This window comes from Myotis daubentonii, chromosome 2 (genome assembly GCF_963259705.1).
Source record: "Myotis daubentonii chromosome 2, mMyoDau2.1, whole genome shotgun sequence".
Taxonomy (NCBI): domain Eukaryota; kingdom Metazoa; phylum Chordata; class Mammalia; order Chiroptera; family Vespertilionidae; genus Myotis; species Myotis daubentonii.
The window spans coordinates 78,656,161-78,680,381 of record NC_081841.1 but is presented as its reverse complement, the minus strand read 5'-3'; the positions used below and the strand labels follow the sequence as shown (position 1 = coordinate 78,680,381).

Here is a 24,221-nt window from a genome sequence, read left to right as displayed (position 1 = left end):
TCTCTCTCCCTCTCCCTTCCTCCCTCTCTAAAATTGATAAAAACATATTTTTTTAAGTATTATATAGTACTTTACAGATCGAAAGTCCATTTCTCACACATTTACCTAAGCATAGGATTGGGAGATATTCAGATCTGTAATCCAACCCTGACAGCAGCATTTTACAAGCTGTGTTACATTGGGCAGACCACCTTGTGTCATTAAAAAATTAAGGAAATACCACCCATCTTACAGAATCTTGTAAGGGTTGAGAATAATATAGTTATGTGCTTATATTAACTGTTATTGTAAATAATATCAAGATATGTTCTTATTATTCCTGATAACTATTAAGGTTCAGACTTACCATATTCCTATTTTTCAGCTGAATAAACAGCATCAGAGAGATTAAATGAGTTGCCCCAAACAACAAAGCTTTTAAGACTAGAAACAGGACTCACAACCATGTCTACTGGTACTAAGAACAGTACTCTTTTTTTATTACACCTCTCCATGTGGACCTAAATCATGATTGTGTCCTGTGACTCTCTTATTCCATTGCCAGTACACACTAGTAACCAAAGTATAAGAGAACACATTTTTAATAGTTTACAGAGATTAGTTTCATGACTTTGAATAAATAGATAAATGATGATAGAGACATCATTATTCATAAAAAAAACAGTTTCAAGTTATTCAACTTTTACAATACTGTTCACATTTAAATATCTTTGCAAAACTATTATTTGGCAGTCATTTGTTTTATTCCTATCAAGACTGGATGCAAAATAGCTTTTGTCCAAAAGTGAATAATTCTTCTCCAATGGATTTGAATCACTAAAATGTAAGTCCCCAAAAGGAAGGAGTCTTTGTTTTATTCACTGATGCATTCCAAGCTCTTACAACAGTACAACAGTGCCTGACATGAAGTACATGCTCAATTAATATTTGTTACATGAGTAAGTCCTGTATCTTAATTTTGCAAATATAAAATAAATAATGGTTTTCAAGCATGACACAAATATTTTTTTTTACATTCAAACTGCACTTAACATTTCTAAAACAGACAAGTTAGAGCTACTAATTTTACCCAAGCTAGGACAAGTTGTACCCTTCTGGGTACAAACAGCTTGACTGGTGAAGGAGAAAGACCTCAGAAGTACCCGCACATTTATTGTGCTCCCCTTACCTTGTTGAATGATGAAATCATCAGATTGAATGCCATTGTAGTTTCCACATAGGCCACATGATTTCCCTTTAAGCTCCTCAGATATTTTGAGGTAAATTCCAGATATTCCATCCCAAGCCAATGAAAAACCAAAGGTTGTCTTCACCAGAATGTAGTCAGCTAGTTTCTCAACAGAAACCTGTCCAATTGTCTGAGGCAATGTTAAACTTGAAAAATGGAACAAAGGCAATTTAATTATAATGAAGAATCAATTATAGATCATTCTTTTCGTAGTAACAGACAATTAGGTAAAACATAGTTATTATTCAAAATTATTGAATAAACTATGCAGTTAGATTTATCAAGCAACCATCATATAGAAAATATTGTGTTTTGAAAAATTCAATATTGAAATAAAAAGACAACAAAAATTATATCCGTTTCTCCATGATGATTTAGATTTTATACTTATAATTGGATGATTCTTTCAACCAACCAAAAACACACTTCTGCTAAATATCACTGATTTTTATAATCTGGAAAATAACTATGTCTACTTTGAATAATGAGCTTAATGTATTTTTTATCTAGATTGTTAAAGATTTTTTAAAAAGTGTTGGCTCAAAATTTTGAAGTACAAACATGTGGAGAGCCGATATAGGGTTAAACCTCGGACTGATCTGTTGGCAAAGTCACAAACAAGTCTTCCTCTGAGTCTTAAACAACCTAATTCGAGAGGTGGCTGCTGATTTACAGGCGCTGTCATTTAAAAAATAAAAATGGGGGAATTTGCAGGAAGCCGGTCCACCCTTGCTGCTTGACACAGGGAAGAAACATCTGCACAGCTTATTTTTCAAGGGACCTGTTCTTTTTTTTTTTTTTTTTTTTTTTTTTTTTTTTTTTTTTTTATTGCTTAAAGTATTACAAAGGGTATTACATATGTATCCATTTTATCCCCCTGCCCTAGACAGTCCCCTAGCCTCCCCTATCACCCAGTGTCTTATGTCCATTGGTTATGCTTATATGCATGCATACAAGTCCTTTAGTTGATCTCTTACCCCCCTACCTCCTGCCCCCCAACCCTCCCCGGCCTTCCCGCTGCAGCTCGACAATCTGTTTGAGGCAGCTCTGCCTCTGTATCTATTATTGTTCAAAAGTTTATAATGGTCTCTATTGTCCACGAATGAGTGAGATCATGTGGTATTTTTCCTTTATTGACTGGCTTATTTCACTTAGCATAATGCTCTCCAGTTCCATCCATGACGTTGCAAATGGTAAGAGTTCCTTCCTTTTTACAGCAGCATAGTATTCCATCGTGTAGATGTACCACAGTTTTCTAATCCATTCACCTACTGATGGGCACTTAGGCTGTTTCCAGATCTTAGCTATGGTGAATTGTGCTGCTATGAACATAGGGGTGCATATATCCTTTCTGATTGGTGTTTCTGGTTTCTTGGGATATATTCCTAGAAGTGGGATCACAGGGTCAAATGGGAGTTCCATTTTCAGTTTTTTAAGGAAACTCCATACTGTCTTCCATAGTGGCTGCACCAGTCTGCATTCCCACCAGCAGTGCACAAGTGTTCCTTTTTCTCCACATCCTCTCCAGCACTTGTCGTTTGTTGATTTGTTGATGATAGCCAGTCTGACAGGTGTGAGATGGTACCTCATTGCTGTTTTGATTTGCATCTCTCGGATGATTAGTGACTTTGAGCATGTTTTCATATGTCTCTTGGCTTTCTGGATGTCCTCTTTTGAAAGGTGTCTATTTAGGTCCTTTGCCCATTTTTTGATTGGATTGTTTATCTTTCTTTTGTTAAGTTGTATGAGTTCCCTATAAATTTTGGAGATTAGGCCCTTATCAGATATGTCATTGGCAAATATGTTTTCCCACACAGTGGGTTTTCTCGTTGTTTTGTTGATGGTTTCTTTTGCTGTGCAGAAGCTTTTTATTTTGATGTAGTCCCATTTGTTCATTTTTTCTTTAGTTTCAAGTGCCCTAGGAGCTGTATCAGTGAAGAAATTGCTTCGGCATATGTCTGAGATTTTCTTGCCTTTGGATTCTTCTAGAATTTTTATGGTATCCTGTCGAACATTTAAGTCCTTTATCCATTTTGAGTTTATTTTTGTGTATGGTGTAAGTTGGTGGTCTAGTTTCATTTTCTTGCATATATCTGAAGGGACCTGTTCTTGAACATGGCATACTGTTCTTAATATGTTTGCTCCCCTTCTTAGCGCTATGTGTTTTAACCAAGGTCACCTATCCGAGAAAGGTTGTTTAGGATTAAGGAAGGGAATAAATCAGTAAATTCCCTTAACTAAAGTGCCAGGTGGGTAGTTAATCACCTTAACTACGAACAATCACACTTAAACTACATAATCTTTATTTAGGATAATCTCCTTCAGTTACGTCCTTGTAGTTTAATAGAACAATAGAGTAATCTTGGAATGGAGATAAGAAATGCCCTAACCTTTGGAATAGAATTTATAGGATTAAAATCAACGGGTATAAGTACAGATGTAACACGAGAATAAAGACAGAACTTGTCTGGAGATCCTGGCGAGAGAACCCAGCAAGAGAACTTCGCTATGCTGATCGACTGACCGCTGTCTCTGTGTCTTTCATTCTTCCCTGACTCCATCCACACCTTTGGGAACCCCTGGACCTGCCTGGAGTGAGCGGCTAGGGCGGGCAGCTAGGCGAGGTGAGCGCTGCTCAGGGCCCTTAAGCGGCCCTCTCAGCATGTCGGACTTCCACGAGTTCGAGCTGCAGCTCATCGAGAATAAGCAAGAGCGAGACAAGGAGAACCAGCACCCCAAGCGCAGCCGCAGCCGCAGCCGGGACCGCAAGCGCCGCAGCCGGAGCCGCGACAGGCGCAACCCGGACCAGCGGAGCGCATCCCGGGACCAGCGGCGACGAAGCAAACCTTTGGCCAGAGGCGCTAAAGAGGAGCAGGGTCGATCGTTTCGCTCCCCGCGCCATGAGAAGAAGAGGAAGGTCCGCAAATACTGGGACGTGCCGCCGCCCGGCTTTGAGCACGTCACCCCCATGCAGTACAAGGCCATGCAAGCTGCGGGTCAGATTCCAGCCACCGCCCTCCTCCCCACCGCCACCCCGGACGGGCTGGCTGCGACCCCGACGCCCGTGCCTGGGGTGGGGAGCCAGATGACCAGGCAGGCCCGGCGCCTCTACGTGGGCAACATCCCCTTCGGCCTCACCGAGGAGGCCATGATGGACTTCTTCAACGCCCAGATGCGCCTGGGCGGGCTGACGCGGGCCCCGGGCCACCCCGTCCTGGCCGCGCAGATCAACCAGGACAAGGGCTTTGCCTTCTTGGAGTTCCGCTCCGTGGACGAGACCACCCAGGCCATGGCCTTCGACGGCATCATCTTCCAGGGCCAGTCGCTGAAGATCCGCCGGCCCCACGACTACCAGCCCCTGCCCGGCCTGTCGGAGAGCCCCTCGGCCTACCTGCCCGGCGTGGTGTCCACCGTGGTCCCGGACTCTGCCCACAAGCTGTTCGTCGGGGGCTTGCCCAGCTACCTGAACGAGGACCAGGTGAAAGAGCTGCTCACATCGTTCGGGCCTCTCAAGGCCTTCCACCTGGTCAAGGACGGCGCCACCGGGCTCTCCAAGGGCTACGCCTTCTGTGAGTACGTGGACATCAGCGTCACGGATCAGGCCGTGGCGGGGCTGAACGGGATGCAGCTGGGGGACAGGACACTGCAGGTGCAGAGGGCGAGTGTGGGGGCCAAGAATGCCACGCCGAGCGCCGTCCACCAGACCCCCGTGACCCTGCAAGTGCCGGGCCTGCTGAGCTCCCAGGTGCAGATGGGCGGCCAGCCCACGGAGGTCCTGTGCCTCCTGAACACGGTGCTGCCCGAGGAGCTGCTGGACGACGAGGAGTACGAGGAGATCGTGGAGGACGTGCGGGACGAGTGCAGCAAGCACGGGCTGGTCAAGTCCATCGAGATCCCCCGGCCCGTGGACGGCGTCGAGGTGCCCGGCTGCGGGAAGGTCTTCGTCGAGTTCGCCTCTGTGTGTGACTGCCAGAAAGCCATGCAGGGCCTGACAGGTCGCAAGTTCGCCAACAGAGTGGTTGTCACAAAATACTGTGACCGCGACTCTTACCACCGCCGGGACTTCGAGTAGAGGGGGGGGGGGGGGGGGGCGGGCTGGCTGGGGGCCACTCCCCTTCGAATTAAGGGTCACATTGAGTATTTAAATTCCTGATCCACCGTCTAGTCTTTTCACTTTTCACAAGCATGTGAACGTACAAAGGAAGTGGGAAACATATGCGAACTAAAGAAAACTAAATAATTGGACATTTTAGAAACATAGTAAGTTGCCTAGGATACTTTTGAAAGAACACTATTCCCCTTCTAGTCACATATATGACAGAAAAGAGCAGGTGCTATAATTCAAGAAATGGAAGGCAAAAATCATTGTTATTACGATAGCCATGCTAACTGAAAATTATAAACTATAATGTGAGTGAGGCGGGAGGTTAATAGGGATATTTACACATTTCTCTCAAAACTTCTAATTACTGGGTTCCTTTTCAGGAAAAGAATGGCTACATGATACAAAAACTATAAAACTAGACAGACTCATTAACAAAGGGATAGCCCACAAAGAAATAATTCAAAATATCTATCCATTTTCCCAAAGATGTCTGCATATAAATTTTTACAGATAATTAGTCAAAAGAATAGGAAAATAACTAAAAATTTACTTTGGAGAATAAATAAAAAGACTTTAGCTAATTGCTTCCATAATCTGTTAATATTTAAAATTATAAACATGAGGAACTCATATTAAATGCATAGTAAAATTCAGTATGAATAATATTAAGTTTATAAGTTTATAAAAGGTATACATAAAAAAGTGAATCAGATTGTATAAAAATATTTTATAGCAATGGGATATTGATTTTATAGAGGTATAGTTGTTTTGTTGTGGGTAGTTTTTGTTTTGGTCATTTGTCATTTATCTCTTTCATAGTAAATTGATTAGATAAACTGTTTTTTAAAATAAAAGGTGTATGTGATCGTTCTGATGTCTATAACATAAAAGGATGTTAGTGGTGATGGGGGATAATAGGAAAAATTAGATAATCTCCCAGAAATCTAAGAAAAACTCCAACCTCAGCAAGAAACATTAACAATGTAAACTAAAATGAATGCACTGATTAATGCTAAAAATTATTTACAGATTCATATGCACAGGTGAGAACAGAAGTCCAGAGAGGTGAGATGTGATGTGCAGAGCCTCACGTATTTGATTTCATTTTGTCAAACATTTCTCTAACACCTGCTATGAGTTAGGCCCTAGGCCAGATACAGCGTTAGTATAAGCAAGTTAGTTGGTTAATAAGAAAGCCATCCTTTTTCTATCATACAACATCTCTGAGTTAAAACTTAAATATTATATCTTTGGATTAACAAAGGGTTAGTATTCTTGAAAATCTCCTTGAATGCCATTTCTGCTTTATAAAACATGATTTTTTAAAGTGTCAATCATGTTACCTAAAATCCCATATAGGGAATTCTACATTTCTATTTAAATTTGGTTCCAGGAAATACATATGTAGTGTGTTATCTTCCCATTCAAATGGCTGTTTCTTTTATAAGATAATTAGAAGTACAGAACCCAACTGATCAAGAAAACAAGCCCAGAGAGACCGGCTACTGCAGAGTGCCTGACTCCCCTGGTCCTTCATCCAAAGTCCTTTCTGTACCGTCTGTTGACTCTAAGGAATCTAAACTGAGAAAAACAGCACCTAGGTTGGCCAGGCCATGGCACTGGAAAGAATCCCTCTGGTTCAAACACTTGCTAATGAATTCTGAAGGATGGATAGCATTGTTCCATGTGGTAATTTCCTTTTCCTGGCATACCTCAGCCAAGAAATAGTTAAGACTAAATATCTCTATAATTATTTAGATTGGAAGGCAGATTATTCCACAGTATTCTTAGTTTAAAATGTATAAAACCTTCCACTGACTTAATAAGTAAATATCTCTTTACCTAAATCCCTCAGATATTATTTTTGGCAGACAGAAAACCATAGTGGCCCCCTCTTTGATCTATTCAAGAAGGCCGGTTACATATTGGCTCTGAATCTTTGTCAGAACACTAATGGAAAAACTCAAGTGACACCCAAACTTCATTCACATAAATTTGGAAAGGACTTGCAGAGATTTAAAGTTTCTGCTTTAAAAATAAAAAAAGAACGAAGAAAGATAGAGGCCAAAAATGATTGAACACTTCAACTATGAAGATATCTCCCGAGTCTCTTAGAAAAAGATATGATCATCTTTTCTCCACCTATGTAAACATATTTGTATCCTACATAAGCATTAGGGAGGTTACAATGGCTAGATTCCTGGCCACCTGGCTGGCCTTGGAGCCTACCTAAGTTCTGGTATCTATGATATAACTTAAAGGTTATTGTTGAAAAGAAATTCTCTCTTCCTGCTCCACAATTCACTTTCAGTGTGAGGTGTTTGAAAGTGCTCTTTGTCCATCTGTTATTTTCATTACATCATTTATTCCATCTTACCTGATTCCATTCTTTTTTATTTCATGCCCATAAATTCGAATTTCCTGTTGGTCTGAAAAGAACAAACTGATCGATCGGTAACAATAATACACTGAACCAAGGCACTTAGGGCTATTATGAACCTTAAAGAGAGAAAAACAAAAGGAAGGATAGGAATATAAGCCTTCATTTCAATTACTAAAACTACAATATATGTCTATATTTCTATGGCATCATTAGTCCTATGACACTATACAAAATTATAACTACATTTTAGATTTTTAAAAGAAAACAAATATTCATCTCAGAAATTGGACAACAGGATTAACTTCATAAAGTACAAGTTAATTCATGGTGTATATTAGAAAAAATAGTCTGATAAGACTGTAGAGCACCACAAAGAAACACATTTGTAATTTTAAAATATATTTTTATTGATTGATATCAGAGAGGAAGGGAGAGAGAGAAACATCAATGATGAGAGAGAATCATTGATCAGCTGCCTCCTGCACATACCCTAGTGGGGATCAAGCTGAAACCCAGGCTTGTGCCCTGCCCCGAATGACCTCCTGGTTCATAGGTTGAAGCTCAACCATTGAGCCATGCTGGCCAGGCCATTTGTAATTGGTATATCCATATTTTTTACCTGTTAGAGAATCATGAAATCGAGCTTCAAATAGAGCTATACATAAAGCTTTGTGTAAAGATTGCAGTAGTAACTATAACCTCACTAAAAATAAAATCGCCCAGACACTTTAAGGAAGAGAGATTGTTTTTCAAAAAATAAATGGATAGGGAAAATTAATAAATTAGTAAAAAGAAAAGAGAAAGCAAGGAAGAAACAGAGAAAGGAGAACAACCTCTTTCAAAATTAATTTCAGAAGGTTCACAAAATAGAGTATAATGATGGAAACATAACATAACTGAAAGAAAATATAAGTAACTATATAGACAGAAAACAACTTTCTAAGCATAAAAGTGATAAGGAAATCACCAATTATAAGATAAATGCTTAATACTGAATAAATGAAATATATATTAAATGAATAATCAGCAAATTTTATCGATCCTTTATTATCTGCCAGTTACTATTCTAGATTTGAGAGATGTAACAGTCAGCAAAACAGATAAAAACACCTGCTCTCATGAAACTTTTATTTCATCAGAGGTAAACAGTTAATAAAAAATATAACTAAATATAACTAAAATATATATGATGCTAGACAACACGAAGGAGAAACATTAAGCAGACAAAGGGGATAAAGAATGTGTGTCAAAGATTGGGAGTTAATTTTAAGTTGAGTAGCCAACGAAAGCCTCACTAATAAGAGGAAGTTCTAGTAAAGATGAAGGAGGCATAAGAGCAAGTCAGAAGACCATTCTAGGCAAAGGAATAGCAAGTGCAAAAGCCTGAAGAGGTATGCGTAAAATGCTGGCAGTATCCAGGAATCCATGCACTGACCTCATTCAGGATATTGGGGAAATTTTTGGGGGGAGAAATGAAATGGAAAAAGGACGTACAGATACTCATATCTGGGGCATATCTAATGAACCTAGAGGCTCCCTGCTCAATTTCCCACCATGCAAGCAAGTCCCCATCCATATATTTAGAGATTTCTGATCAGCTTTTAGAGCCTAATCCTCAAATGTGAATAAACATTCATGGATCATGATAAAAGCCTGCAATATGAAATACAAATATATAAACCAAATATAAAAGTAATCAAAATTTTTTAATAAACTTCCAAAAATTCATAACTAATTTCTTCAGAGGGAAAAGTGAGTTAGTGAGTTATATCATTCAGGAAAGAAGAATAACATTATGTTAAAATGAAATTCAAAGAATAAAAATAAGAATTGTATATTGACAGCCGAAACCAGTTTGGCTCAGTGGATAGAGCGTCGGCCTGCGGACTGAAAGGTCCCAGGTTCGATTCCGGTCAAGGGCATGTACCTGGGTTGCGGGCACATCCCCAGTGGGAGATGTGCAGGAGGCAGCTGATCGATGTTTCTCTCTCATCGATGTTTCTAGCTCTCTATCTCTCTCCCTTCCTCTCTGTAAAAAATCAATAAAATATATTTTTTTTAAAAGAATTGTATATTGACAGTATCATAGGAGAAACCTATAACTGAAATAGAATGATTAGAAGATAAATATCTAAGAGTTGGAAATAAATCTCCCAAAATGTAAACCAAAAAAAAAAAGATGGAAAATAGGGAAGAATTAACATGAAAGTTAAGGAATCAACCACTTATTTCAGGAGCTCTGATATCTGAATCACAGAATTTCTGAAAGAGAAAAAGAAAATTCTAAAAGAGAGGAAGAAAAAGAAATATTATTCCAAAAACAAAAAGAAATATTATTCCAATACTGAGTCATTTTTAAAGCTTAAAAGGTCCCATGAAGTACCCATACCCAGCCCAATAATTTTTAAAAAAAACTTACATATTCACAAAATTGCACAACCCTAGGGATAAAGAGAATAACTAAAAATATCTGCAGGAGGTTGAGGAAGGCCATATGTAAAATGTCAAAAATCAGAAAGGATTGCATTTCAAAATTCTGAAAGTGATTTACAACTTATAATCAAGGTTTCAAGATAATTACTTCCATGCACACTTTCTAGCAAAGTGTCTTTTCTTTCAAGAAAACAACTCAAAAATATAGTCAATTAAAACAAGGATGAATACATAGATTTCTGCTCAATCAACACTACAAAAAGCACTGTTCTCATGTTTGGAGCATTAAATGAGCTTTACAGAGCCTATCTCTCAAGTATGAACAAAGTTCTAGGATCAGTAGACATTTTATGGACCCAAAAAACAGAGAAATCAACACAGGAGAAACAAGAATGAAATTCTCCAGGAGGATGGTGAAGAGAAATCCCAAGTGCTAGGTGTGCAGTGGGCTCCAAGACAGCCAGTCTCAATGGGAGCAGAGAATAAAGAACTAAGAAATGGACACATCATGGAGGGGAAGGAAAAACTGAGGGATTTCCTAAAGTATCTGACCATACTGAGAAGTTTTATAGTGCTAGAGAGTTTGGAGGGGGAAAAAATAGTGATTGCTGTATAGCACATGCAGCAAATCAAAATTAGGATATTAACTCTATATAAATGCACAACGAAGAAAAATCCTCCTATATAATAAAAGGGTAATATGCAAATTGACCCTAACATCAGAACAACTGGGAATGACTGGTCACTATGACACACACTGACCACCAGGGGGCAGATGCTCAATACAGGAGCTGCCCCCTGGTGGTCAGTGTGCTCCCACAGTGGGAGCTCTGCTCAGCCACAAGCCAGGCTGATGGCTGCCAGCACAGCGGTGGTGGTGGGAGCCTATCCCGCCTCCTCAGCAGCGCTAAGGATGTCCGACTGCAGCTTAGGCCTGCTCCCCACTGGCAAGTGGACATCCCCCGAGGACTCCCGGGCTGCCAGAGGGATGTCTGTCTGCCAGCTTAGGCCCGATCCCCTGGGGAGCAGGCCTAAGCCAGCAGATGAACATCCCCCGAGGGGTCCCAGGCTGTGAGATGGCACAGGCCAGGCTGAGGGACCCCCCGGAGTGCACAAATTTTTGTGCACTGGGCCTCTAGTATTTAATAAAGAGCTAATATGCTAATTAGACCGAACAGCAGAACGACTGTCCAGACGACCTTCCAGATGAAGCCAGGCTGCGAGGGCCGGCCAAGGTTGTGAGCAGCTGCTAGGCCTGGCCGGGGCTGTGTGGACCAAACCCCTCACATGAATTTCATGCATTGGGCCTCTAGTAAAATCATAATAACCTATCAAGCTCAATTCTAAACAATACTTATATGAATATTATCCATATATGTATAATACATAAATGGAAATAAGTGAAAAAACACACATGTGATTTAACTAAAAATGGTAATATACTTCTATTAGGAGGAAGGAAAGAAAGTGTGTGTGTGTGTTAGGGTTAGGAAGGGTGATGCACCTGAGATGATTCTTCATTTTCCATAGTAAGAAGTGAGTAAGGCCTATCTTTGAAAAAAAAATAATAGCGTATTTTGAAATGTAAAATAAAAGCCAGAAAAAAACATCAAAAGAAGTTGAAGTAATTGCCTTTGAAGAGCCAGACTTCAGCTGGGGCTTGGGAGTGGAAGAAGGCAGGGATATTTTATTTTATTTTTATCTTATCTTATTTTATTTTATTTTTTGCTTTGTAAGCTTTGCTGAAATCTCTTAAACTGTGTGCATGTATTATTTTCATAAAAAGTAAAGTTGAAATTAAAGGGAAAAGAATCAGGAGAATAAAAATATGTTCATAAAGGTGTTTATCAATATATGTTTTAAAATACTGAAAATATTTTTAAAACCTACGTTTCTAAAACAGGGCATAGTTAAATAATTTGAATATTCTATAAGTTGAAACAAACATAACTAATAAAATTAGTGTTTGTCAAGGATATTTGAAATGCAAGAAAGTTCTTCATATAATATTAAGTGAAAATATAGGACAGAAAAGTATACATAATATGAGTTTAATATTATAAATGTGTACAAAACCCAGAAGAAAAAAAGTGTAAAAGGAAATATATGAAGCCATTAGCAAAGGTAACTCTTGACTTATAATTCTAGTATTATTTTTCAGACTTTTCTGAATTTTTAAACTTTTCTACAAATGAAGTGAAATCCTATCTAATAAAGAGGGGATATGCTAATTGACCCTCAAGCCATCACAAAGATGGCGACACCCACAGCCAATAAGGAGGGAATATGCTAATTTCTGCCCTGCCCTAAAAGATGGCGGTGCCCACAGCCAATAAGGAGGGAATATGCTAATTGACTGCCCCATACTCAAAGATGGCAGCACCCATAGCCACAAGATGGTGGCGCCCAGTCCCCTCAGCCACGCCAGGGCGGCAGGCACGCCTGCCTCCGAAGTCCCCCAGTCTCCTCAGCCCCCCAGCCACCCAGGGTGATGGCTGCCCAGCCACCCAGGGCCGCCCGAGGCTCAGGTAACCAGGGTCAGCTGAGGCTTGTGCTGCCAGCAGTGGCAGCAGCAGAGGTGTGATGGGGCATCGCCTTCCCCTGAGTGCTGGGTCGCCTTCCACTCCTGAGGGCTCCCAGACTGTGAGAGGGGGCAGGCCGGGCTGAGGGACCCCTCCTCCAGTGCATGAATTTTCATGCACCAGGACTCTGGTATTTCTATAATCAGGGGAAAGATGATATTTAAAACAAATGGATTTGTTGATCTGAAAGCAAATTCCACCAAGCAAAACAGGGCCAAGTAGAAACAGTATCTATTAGCTCTAGAAGCAAGTTCAGCATTGTGTATTATTATCAAAGGATAGATTATCTAGTTGACACTTTAGTCCTCAAAAGGGTGAGACACTGCACAAGATCACTTCAATGAAGGAGTTGGAAGGTGTTTGAGCAATAAACCCAGGGAGAGGGTGAAGGCATAGAGGACAGTAAGGGACTGTTAATAGGAGCCCTGTGCTTGCTGAAGGTGTTCCACCACGTCTCCCATCTAAAGAAACCTCCAATTTTTTAATCTTTATGCCTCATAAGTTAACTTTCAATAGACCTCATTTCCTTTCTGGATCATTAGGATTTGTTGTTCTTGAAAAATTTCAGGATCTACTTTTTTAAATTTGCCTCACCTAAGAGACAAAAAGAATTTATGCAACTCCAATATAATTTGAGGGGGGAAAAAAGATTCAAACAAATGACAGCTATGGAGAGTTTAGCTTTTGAACAGGGCACTCAGCAGTTTCCTGGGTGTGCTTTAAGATCCCTGAAATTCAGGGGAAGATTGTGGGCAGGGAAAGAGGGCCTGACTTCCTTCAGCTAGAGCCACTCTGCAGCTTATATTCTTGGAAGTCTCCTAAGATTCTTTTGAAGCAAGAATTCTGAAACTAAGAACTACCTCGTGAGCTCAATCATAGAGTATCAATCCACCTAGCAATTAGCTGCCTGCATCCATATACTCTAGCCCAGCCGTGGGCAAACTACAGCCCGTGGGCCGGATACGGCCCGTTTGAAATGAATAAAACTAAAAATAAAAAAGACCGTACCCTTTTAGTAATGATGTTTATTTTGAATTTATATTAGTTAGTTCACACAAACACTCCATCCATGCTTTTGTTCCGGCCCTCCGGTCCAGTTTAAGAACCCATTGTGGCCCTCGAGTCAAAAAGTTTGCCCACCCCTGCTCCAGCCTGTGCTTGCTGGAGGCTAAAACCAACAGTAGTTAGTATATTAATGCAAAGAGGCCCATTGGAAGGTCAATGGACTTTGATATTCAGCAGGGCTGAAAATCAGCATAAAATTGCCCTGCTGTGGGCTCAATGGCTCAAGAAAATTTCCTAACCTGATAATCCTTTTACTATTTACCAAACTTTACCTTTGATATACCTATATGCATTGCTAAAGGGCAAATGTGTTTTCAAGTGAATAAAAGCAGACCAACCAGAAGTCGGTGTGCCTCTTCAAGAAAGGTCTCCACCTGCTCCCCCCATGCCTTCTAAATCCATATTTCTTGCATAGCATTTTCATTGGTGCGTTGGCCCCTCTTTCAGATCCTGAACCCCCGCCATGAAAGGTTGCGGCACTCTAGCCTGAGCTCATGTAATGTATGGACTCCATTTCATAAATGCTGCTCTCCCGTTCATACTGAGGGGGGATGTTTTAAAAATTAATGCAGGTGACATGACACTGGATGTGTGAAGAAGGAAACATATATGAGTAATATGGTGGTGCCTGGACCCACCTTCTCTTCAAAATGATCAAATAACACCTGAAGGATGAGGACATCAACTGGAGTTGGCATTTTGACATCCGTGATGTAGACATTTCTGCACTACCTGAAAGTCCCTTCCACATGGGTCTAAATCTTCCTTTTCTCAGTCCTAGGCCCCATCTTGATAGAAGGACACTCAATATAGCTGCAAATTTTATCCACCCCTTTAAGTACCAAACACTCTCCTTCCCTTAGTATTCATACTCTGATTATTATATATTAGAGGCCCAGTGCATGAATTTGTGCATGGGTGGGGTCCAGCTGGGCTTCCCCAATTGGGGCCTATTGGACCGGGATGGTGTGGGGGAAGGGCCGCAGGCAGTTGGCCTGCTGGCCCCACCCCTGATCAGGTGTTGGGGGCCAACTGGGAGTGAGACCAGCCGGGTGGGTGAGGGGACCCATCAGAGCCCAGATCAGGCTGGTTGGCTGTCATAGCCACCAGTCGTTCCGGTTGTTCTGGTCATTCCGCCATTCCCGTTGCTGGGCTTTTATATAGAGAGATTTTTCTATAATTTTTCTAGTACTTTAAAAGAATAGGTTTCGCCAAAACCGGTTTGGCTCAGTGGATAGAGCGTAGGCCTGCGGACTGAGGGGTCCCGGGTTCGATTCCGGTCAAGGGCATGTACCTGGGTTGCGGGCACATCCCCAGTAGGGGGTGTGCAGGAGGCAGCTGATCGATGTTTCTCTCTCATAGATGTTTCTAACTCTCTTTCTCTCTCCTTTCCTCTCTGTGAAAAATCAATAAAATATATTTTAAAAAACAACAACTATTGCTTTAAAAAAAAAAATTAAAAAAAAATAAAAATAAAAGAATAGGTTTCACCAGAAGTAAGTCTTAAGTTAATTATACCCTAGGATCACTTACCCATACAGTGTACCGAGGCTCCAAATTACCACAGTCTTTTGCAAAAATGTAAGAACAGTTTCCTGGGAAATAATAGTAGATGCCGTCAAACGTTTCAAAGTGGTACTGTCCCCAGGTTTTGCAAATCCCATCTCTGCCATTGCCCATGTTTGGCACTGAAAAGAAATAGGGTAATACTTAGTAGAATAAAATAAATTACACCTGTTTCTAGTAAGGTTCAGTCATGATAGGTGATTCTATTGCATTAAAATAAATATTGTCTTCTCTGGTGGTCAATATTACAGGAAGAGATAACTAACATAAAATTACTGGTTGCTCTCAAAACCATTAAACTTCCCTGAAGGAAAACATGGCTTTCAAGTTGCTTTGAAGAAAGGATTTATGTTAGAAACTTTCTTATGTTTGCTCCCAAAGGAAGTTTCTGGAAGAAAGGAGGAGTAGGGAGAATGATACAGTAAAAGAAAGTGATAGTGATAAAGCAATATAATGGCTCACAAAAGAATAAAATGTCACCACCGAGCGTCCTAAAAATTATCATTGGCAGCATAGAGTGTTCCAGTCTCCACAATTTTTTCAAAAATATCTTAATAGTATCCACAGAGAAAAATAACCACTGACAAAAAAATATCATGTTTATACATCTGGGGATGGGAGCATTAGTCATCCAACGTATGCTGGAATTTAAAAATTCATGACCTCTATATGCATAACCCATGGACAGACAATAGTGCAGTGAAGGCCTGGGGCGGGGGCAGAAGTGGGGTGGAGGGGGTTAATAAAAAAGGAAAGGGAGGTACCTGTAATATTTTCAACAATAAAGGTAAATTTTAAATAAATAAAATTTTTTTAAAATCATGATTTTAAACTGGCCAAATTTTAAGCAATGTTTGTCTTAAATTAAACATCATCTCCTATTATACTCATGTCTACCTCCCTTATTACCCTTGTGGATAGACCTCTATTCTATTTGAATTTTTGAGATCTTCCCCTTTAGAATAATATGAAAATCAATGTCATTTATTGAGTAATTGATATGTGTAAAATATTTCAATACCCTATATAGAGAGCATAAAGATAGGGCACAATTATGTCTTTTCTTTTGTAATATTACCTAAATTTATTAGCCTTGGCCAACTTTGGCCTTTTTTGGGGGAAAACAGAGAGTGGTTCATTACTCAGGCAGTCTTCTTTGACAGTATGCCTCACCTCTGTTGCAAATTTTCATAGAATCTTTTACTTTATAGTACGTCACAAGTGTGATTAATGTGTATCTGTTGTGTGTTAGTCCCGTCCTCTAAACTGTAACTTCCAAGAGAACAGGAACATGTCTATATTGTTCACTACCGTATCCCCAGAGCCTAGCCTGGGATCTAGTAGATGCTCAATAAATACCCATTACACCAATGAATATTTATTGATTATGGTTGATGTAAGATCCTAACCTAGACACCATGGCTAAAAAAATTTTTAAAAAGAATCCTCTGCTTTGAAGAGCTCTCATTATTATTTCTATTTTATGTACAGAATATCCAATTAACTCAAAGTCAAAAAGAATGTGTGGCTCCAAATAATAAATCTAATTTATCAAGAAAAAGAGAGATGAATGAGAACATGGTTTTAATGGGCTAGTATCATCTAGAGTAGGAAAAACTGCTTGAGGAAATAGTAGAGATAAGTGAGAAGAGAAAGTAGGCATATATATCTATTCTTTTTTATGTTGTTTCTAAATTGCTGGGAATGAATTGTGAGCATTCAAATTAATATACAATGTGATTGGTCCAAATCCCAATGGATGAACCCTAATATAGAAAATCATGCCTTAATGTCTTCTTCAGCATCTCATAATTCTCTCATAAGTATCCCTGAAACTTACCAATCTGGCACCGTGTCCCAAGTGCCTGAAATATTTGGCAGTCACATGTACCAGCCTTAGAACAGAAAGCTCCGTTAAGGCATTCATGAGGGCAAGAACCTGAGGGACAAAATAAATAAGTTATCTCCTGGCATGCAGCAGTTCTTATAAACATAATATGTCAAGATTTAGCTTGGACTAACTGTAACCACTATTAACTCAAACAGAACGCTGGGCATCTTGCCTTGATGAGCTAAAGAATTAAGCCCATCAAAGCTTTATCTAGTTCATTTCATTACGTGTGCTGTGAAACAAGAAAGACAGGCTTTCACATCTCCAACTACCCTGAGAGCAAAGGTTAGCTTCCTTCAAGCCATTGAAAGGTCAAGTTCCCATGTAAGGAATCCCTGTCCCCAGATGATGAGATCCAGAAATACACAAGCTGCTGCTGATTCCCTTGACGGCGTTGGGCACCCGCTGCACGTCCAGTGGGGTCCTTCCCCAGCAGCAAGTGCTGTGTTAAAGAATCGCGTCCATTTCTTAGCTCAAAGGATGGGGCAAAGTATAAAACTCAAAATAAAACTCCCATTTTTTAAGAGAATGATTAAAAATTTAATTTGAAGTTCGTGTATTAATCCTCAGGCTTAATTACAAATGATGCATTTTTTTTCTGACCCATATTTAGTTCTAATGGGAGAGAAGCCAAAGTCACAGCTGGCCGTCATCAAAAATATTTTCTTTCTTTCATGGAAAGAAAACTCGCCCCAACGGATTATGTTGAAAAGAAGAAGCAAGAAACTATGAGCTCCTGAGCGAGTTTTAAAAACGCAAATGAATCGGTGAAAATTTTTCCTCTAATAAGGAGAGGACAAGAGGCAGCTGGCAAAACTCAAGCAAGAAGGATTTAAGTAACACAGAGAGAGCTAGAGGACATCTTTGAGTCCCTGTAAAGTATTACTAGAGATTGTGCCTTTCTGGAATATGTCAAGGTCATGAAAGCACTTATCTAACTGCAGGAACTGAACCACAGTTTTGCCAAAGGCAAGAATTGGGAAATCCTATTATCCTTCCACCTTAAGATCCACGGATCTAAAGTTTCTCTCTACACTTAAACACAGACAACGCTCTAAGTAGAATGTCTTAACTGAAGAAAAATGAGCTGTTCCAACTTTGATCATAAATATAGGTTAGGAATATTTTTCATGAACTTAAATGCAGGGTTTTTCCCCTAAGGGGCAATACTATATTTAAATTTTATCTTATCTCACCATCTTCCATTTTTACAGTGAATAATGCCTAAAATATTCAGGTGAACAAATGTATTTCCTTCAAAAAATATTTACAGCCCTATTTATTCTCTGAAAACAATATTAAGCCAAAAACAAAAAGTCTTGTTATTTTAAATGCAAGGAAAAACAAATTAAATTTTAAACTACTATCAGCTTTCTGCTTAACAAAAACAGGAAATTGGTAAGCAAAAAGAGGATGTCAAGGAGGGACCATGAGACAAGTAATTGCTTTAGAAAAGAAGTTTCTGATACCCAAGGATATCTGTCCTGGTCATACAGTTATCACCTTTGTCTGAGTGCTTAACCCTGCTTGTTTCCAAAAAAAGAAGTGAACCTAAATTATTACTAAGTATTTTTACCACCCTGGCTCCATTTCCTTCTTGCATTATATGGAAATAATAAAGAGTTGATTCATTATATCCCCCAAAGGGGTCTTTTGGAGAAAACAAATACAAAAACATACATGTAGCACTGACCTTTTATTTTACTCTCACCCCAATTAATAGCTTCATGGAAGAAGTATCTTGGAGATGTTGCTTCAAACTTGGAAAGAAAGAAAGAAATAAGAATTCAAGAGAATTAGATTATTTAAATCAAGCCAAACAGGCAAATTGGAAAATAGCTAAAAATACAACAGAGATTATAAGGTACTGACTTTCTATTTTCTTGAGTTACTGAGGCAATCTCAGTGAGGCAGTGGTTTTGCCTCAACATGACTTTGACATGTTCTTTATCCTATCTGACCTCAGTTCTGCCTCCCTGCCCTCCTTGGGAAAGAGCCTGGTTGGAGTCTTTATTTTTGCATTAACTGACTGTTTTGCCTGCAGAAGTAGCAGTTCTCTGATGTTCCCAAGTGCAGATGGGTCTGAGAAAATGCATGAGGCCAATGGACTGACAATGATGTTCCCACTGCCTGCAGACCCATCTGTGAAGGCGCCATCCACAGCAGCTTCCAAAGAGCTAACACTCGAAGGTTCATAGAATGTTTACATGTATTGTAATAGTCCTCAAGGCACTGCAGGGTTAAAAGCATGGATTAGTGAATCAGAGAGACCCAGATTAGAGGCCTAATCCTGTCAGTACTTACTCTTAGACAAGTTTCCTAACCTCTTCGTGCCTTCCTTTACTTGTCTGTAAAATGGGAACAATGGTACCTTTTTTATTGTGTAGTCATAACAATAAATAAAACAATTTATGTAAAGATTCCTCCATAGTACCTCGGGCACAGAAAATTAGCAAGAGAGATTTATATTAATCTAAGCAACTCAGATAAAACCTTAATACCTTTAAAGGTCAATATGGATTAGTAGCAAATAATTATGAGTTACTAAAACTAATGAATAGTGATTTTTAAAAAATATATTGTATTGATGTTTTACAGAGAGGAAGGGAGAGGAATAGAGAGTTAGAAACATCGATGAGAGAGAAACATCAATCAGCTGCCTCCTGCACAACCCCCCACTGGGGATGTGCCTGCAACCAAGGTACATGCCCTTGACTGGAATCGAACCCAGGACCCCCTAGTCCACAGGCCGACGCTCCATCCACTGAGCCAAACCAGCCAGGGCTCAATAGTGATTTTTATTCCAACTCCAAGCCAATTTATAATAATAAAAGCGTAATATGCAAATCAGACCGGATGTCCACCCAGATGTCCTTCCTTCTGGACAAAGCCACAGCGAGCAGGGACAGCGGCAGAGGCAGCAGAGGCCCCCGTCCGTGGTGGCAGTGGTGGCCCAGGCCCTTGCATGAATTTCGTGCATGGGGCTTCTAATATAGGATATGGTCTGCAGCACTGTCCTTTCCAATGGCAATTTTATGCTCACAGAATACACGCTCCAAAATTTTGCCACATAAGCGTTGGTGGTATAGTGGTGAGCATAGCTGCCTTCCAAAATTTTGCCACATAATTGTAAAATTGAGTACTAGAGGATGTTAGAAAAACTTGAAGGGTAAAGGATAAGAAGAAAGGGTGATATGAAATTTGACTCAGATGCAAAGTCCTTTCTCAATATATTCTCATCTCCTTCTTTTTTTTTTTTTTTTTAATCCTCACCAGCAGATAATTTTTCCATTGATTTTGTACAGAGAGTGGAAGGGAGAAGGAGAGACAGAAACACCGATGTGAGAGAGACACATCCATTGGTTGCCTCCCGCATGTCCCTGACCAGGGCAGGGAGCCTGCAACCAAGGTACATGCCTTTGACCAAAATCAAACCCGGGACCCTTCAGTCCACAGGCCAACGCTCTATCCACTGAGCCATACCGGCTAGGGCTCTCATCTCCTTCCTACATGTAAAGTTTTATTGTGGCATTTTCCAACCAGGTACTTTTTATTTTAACAGGCAAACCATGCCTGCTAGAAGAACTCCCACACTCACCACTTTAAGACACCTTTCTAAACTCCTTGGCCCACATCATGGTCCCAAGTTCATTGATTCCTGCTGTCATTTCTCCAGGGTTTTATCCTCACTACTTAATCTCCCCTTTTTGCCCTTGCCTCTCTCTTCAAACCAAGTCAGACTCACAATAGTCTGTGACCTTGATTATCCCCAAGACAGCAAGTTATATTCTCTCGTCAGTCTCATTTTTTCCCAGCTGCCTAAATCTAGCATAACCACCAATGTTACTGGGCACCAAAATCTTCTTTGGCTCCAACGAATTACCTCTGATGCTCACTAAAAGTGAACAGTGACTTCAACTCTGCCTCATACAGGCTTATAACCTTGAACAAATTATTTAACATTCTCAGCCTCAATTTCCCCACCTATAAAATGGAATAACAGTAACTGCCTCACAGAATTGTGAGGATTAAATGAGATGGGATAAGTAAAGTACCCAGAATAGTGCCAGGCACATAATAAGGGTTCTAAACATGTTACCTATTTTTATTATTAGGCAAAAACTGAATACATTGGACAACACTAGACTAAGGCAAGAATATATAAGTCCCTTTTTGCTCCCTATCCTCTCACTATCTAGCGTGACTAGGTCTGACTCCCTACAATGCCAGTCTCCTGGCTATCACAGCATCCTAATGACCACAGCATCCCATGTGTCAGACTATAATATTTCAACAGTGGTAGGACATGACACATGGTTTCCATTTTTCAAACAGATCTGAACTCAGAATGGTATTTTATATTTATAATTGGGAGCACTTTTGTTTTTTATGTCATATAAATAATGGCAAATAATTGGTGGTGTCTCAGATTCAATGAACAAGTTACACAGAAATGAATTCTTTACAGGCCTCCACCGGACAATGAGTTTCTACATAACAAGTACTGCTATTCATGTTTATCTTCAGCATGATCTCTTGTATGTCATCAACAAACACCAACTAAACTGAAAATAGACATTATTGAATGGGAATGGCCTGCCTCCCAAGGCTGTTTAGAACCATGTCGGTGAAAGATTCTGTGGCTGCCCCTCCCTGCATCCTCTCATTCCACTTCTCCTGCTCCTGGGTTTCTGTGCACACTGAGACCCTCCAACTTCAAACACCAGCTTCTTTTTATTTCCACCCAAGGAAATAGACCACAAGTAGGACAGACCACAGAAAGTGCCTTCCGGGGGATGATTTAAGGCCCCCAGGCAGTCGCTCTTGCCAAGGAGGAGAAGGAGCTGGTGACTAAGTATCCCAGCTTTCCCCATCCATTGGAGAAACAACTCTACAACACATTCTACACAGCCCCTCAGAGAGTCCCCAGTAAGACTGAGCCCCAGATGCCTAAAGCAAACAGCCCCTTCTTAACATAGCAGTATTGGATTTTCTGCCTTCCGAGTCTTATTTTTCTCTCTCCCGGACTGTGCACTTCCTAAATAAATAACCTGCACCTGAGTCTAGGTCTCAGCCCCTGCTTTCAGGAGAATTTTTAAATGTAATGCAAAAAGAAAAGAAAAAATGCAAGCAGTGGGTGCATGTATTCACATAAGTGATAAAAAAGAATAGGCCATTCTTCCTCCTGCTGATTACATCTCCACAGGAGGCTGAGAAGCACAGAGAAATGCAGTCTTTCAATGAGAAATCGCTGCAGCACACAAATACACCATTGAGAGAAGCCTGCCTACCCTTTCTTTGCTCATTGTTCATCTCACTGGCAACATATTTCTGAATTCTTACTTGCACAGATATCTATCCACCAGTGTTCTGTCTTCCTAGAGCAGGGGAGTGAATCTGGAGAGAGGAATGGCCTTGTAACAGATGAATTTTCAGTCCTAAACAGTGCAACACATGATTATGACTTCATTGTCCTTCTTTAACATTTATTCTTTTAAAATGTGTTCAAATATTAAATAATCCTGATGTATGTGCTTTAGTTCCAGGAAATAAAAAGGCAAGTGTCCTATTCTTTCTCTCTAAAAGAGAAATCAAAACAAGGTGAGCTCCTAACTTATTAACAAAAAGGGGGTATTAAAGTAACTACTTTGGAGTAAATTATACAAATTCTAAGACACCTGTAAGGACAATAATCAGGGTGGTACAAATGTAGTTTTACAGTTGTTCATACGGAAAATAATATAACAATTAATAAATAATACTACAAGAATAAACTCTGTGTTTCACATACTCACATCTGTAAACCTACTTTCCCCCACGCTGTGTAATCCCAGCAATAGGTCACTCCATGTGACAATTGTAGGATATGTCTCAAGGTTCTTCAATCTAGTGGGTCCAATGGAATTCAGTTTTACTCAAAAATTGGATTTTCTACTGAGTCAAGATGATGTCTTTTTGTGGTTAATTTTGTCGCAGCAGTTCTCAACCTGTGGGTCGCGACCCCTTCGGCGGTCAAATGACCCTTTCACGGGGGTCACCTAAGACCAGCCTGCATATCAGATATTTACATTACGATTCATAACAGTAGCAACATTACAGTTATGAAGTAGCAATGAAAATAATTTCATGGTTGGGTCACAACATGAGGAACTGTATTTAAAGGGTCAGAAGGTTGAGAACCACTGGTGCTGGCAAACGTGTACACAAAATTTCTCAGAGAAAGATCATTTTAACCACTTCACATGATACTTAAGTACACCACTCTTTATAGGAAAAAACAAAATATTTCCATTTCATGTACAATCCTTTGTCCATTTCAGTATACCTATCACTTGATTAAAATAAATTAGTTCTGTCTTCTAAATTGTCACAACAGCATATCAAATCTCTCTTTAATTCTTTTTAATTAACACAAAAAAATAACATTTAGGCATTTACCAGAAATGTATTGCATTTCAGCATTTGACAAAAGCCTCCTTGAATATATATGCTGTTTGCTATCTAAATGCTCAAATCTTATTACTTTCCAAAGAAATGCCTTTAAATTAGGATTCTCTCTTTTACCATCCATCTTTTATTGAAAAATGTTTTTTAAAATCCACTCATTTGAACATTCCAGCCATAGTTTGAAAATTATGCAAATATATTGTCCAATATCCTTTATATAAAAAGGTCCAGACAAAAAGACATCCTCAAATTCAGTGCTATCCCAGCCCTAAAAAAAAAAAGTTACCTCTTCAGAGTGTCTGTAATTTAAATTTATATAAAAGCTGTTTGTCAAGGACATCTCTGATGACCTTTGCAGTATTTAACTCCGATCATTTGCACCTTTCTCTGCTCTATTTGCTTGTATTTGTTCTGTTGTTATTGTCCTGATTTGGGGCTTAATTTTTAAACCCATTTAAATTTTCTGGCAAGTAGATGAGATTGAATCTCCCACAAATACTGTGAGCCTCTCAGTAGGAAAC

At 39.7% G+C, this 24,221-nt stretch overlaps 2 protein-coding genes across 3 annotated transcripts in view; one reads left to right on the top strand and one right to left on the bottom strand.

Annotated features, from left to right (window-relative positions):
* Positions 1-24,221, bottom strand: part of OTOGL (otogelin like) — a 156,158-nt gene that overhangs the window by 129,285 nt on the left and 2,652 nt on the right. For both annotated transcript variants that reach the window (XM_059683705.1, XM_059683706.1), the window contains exons 4-8: positions 18,947-19,013; positions 17,203-17,301; positions 15,330-15,484; positions 7,711-7,832; positions 1,169-1,374 (exon numbers count right to left, since the gene is read on the bottom strand). In XM_059683705.1, the coding sequence (XP_059539688.1) occupies positions 1,169-1,374; positions 7,711-7,832; positions 15,330-15,484; positions 17,203-17,301; positions 18,947-19,013 (649 nt within the window). The remainder of the gene's footprint in view (positions 1-1,168; positions 1,375-7,710; positions 7,833-15,329; positions 15,485-17,202; positions 17,302-18,946; positions 19,014-24,221) is intronic.
* LOC132225793 (splicing factor U2AF 65 kDa subunit-like) lies at positions 3,853-5,300 on the top strand. Its single transcript, XM_059680759.1, has one exon. The coding sequence runs from the start codon at positions 3,891-3,893 to the stop codon at positions 5,298-5,300; it is 1,410 nt and encodes a 469-aa protein (XP_059536742.1). The 5' UTR covers positions 3,853-3,890.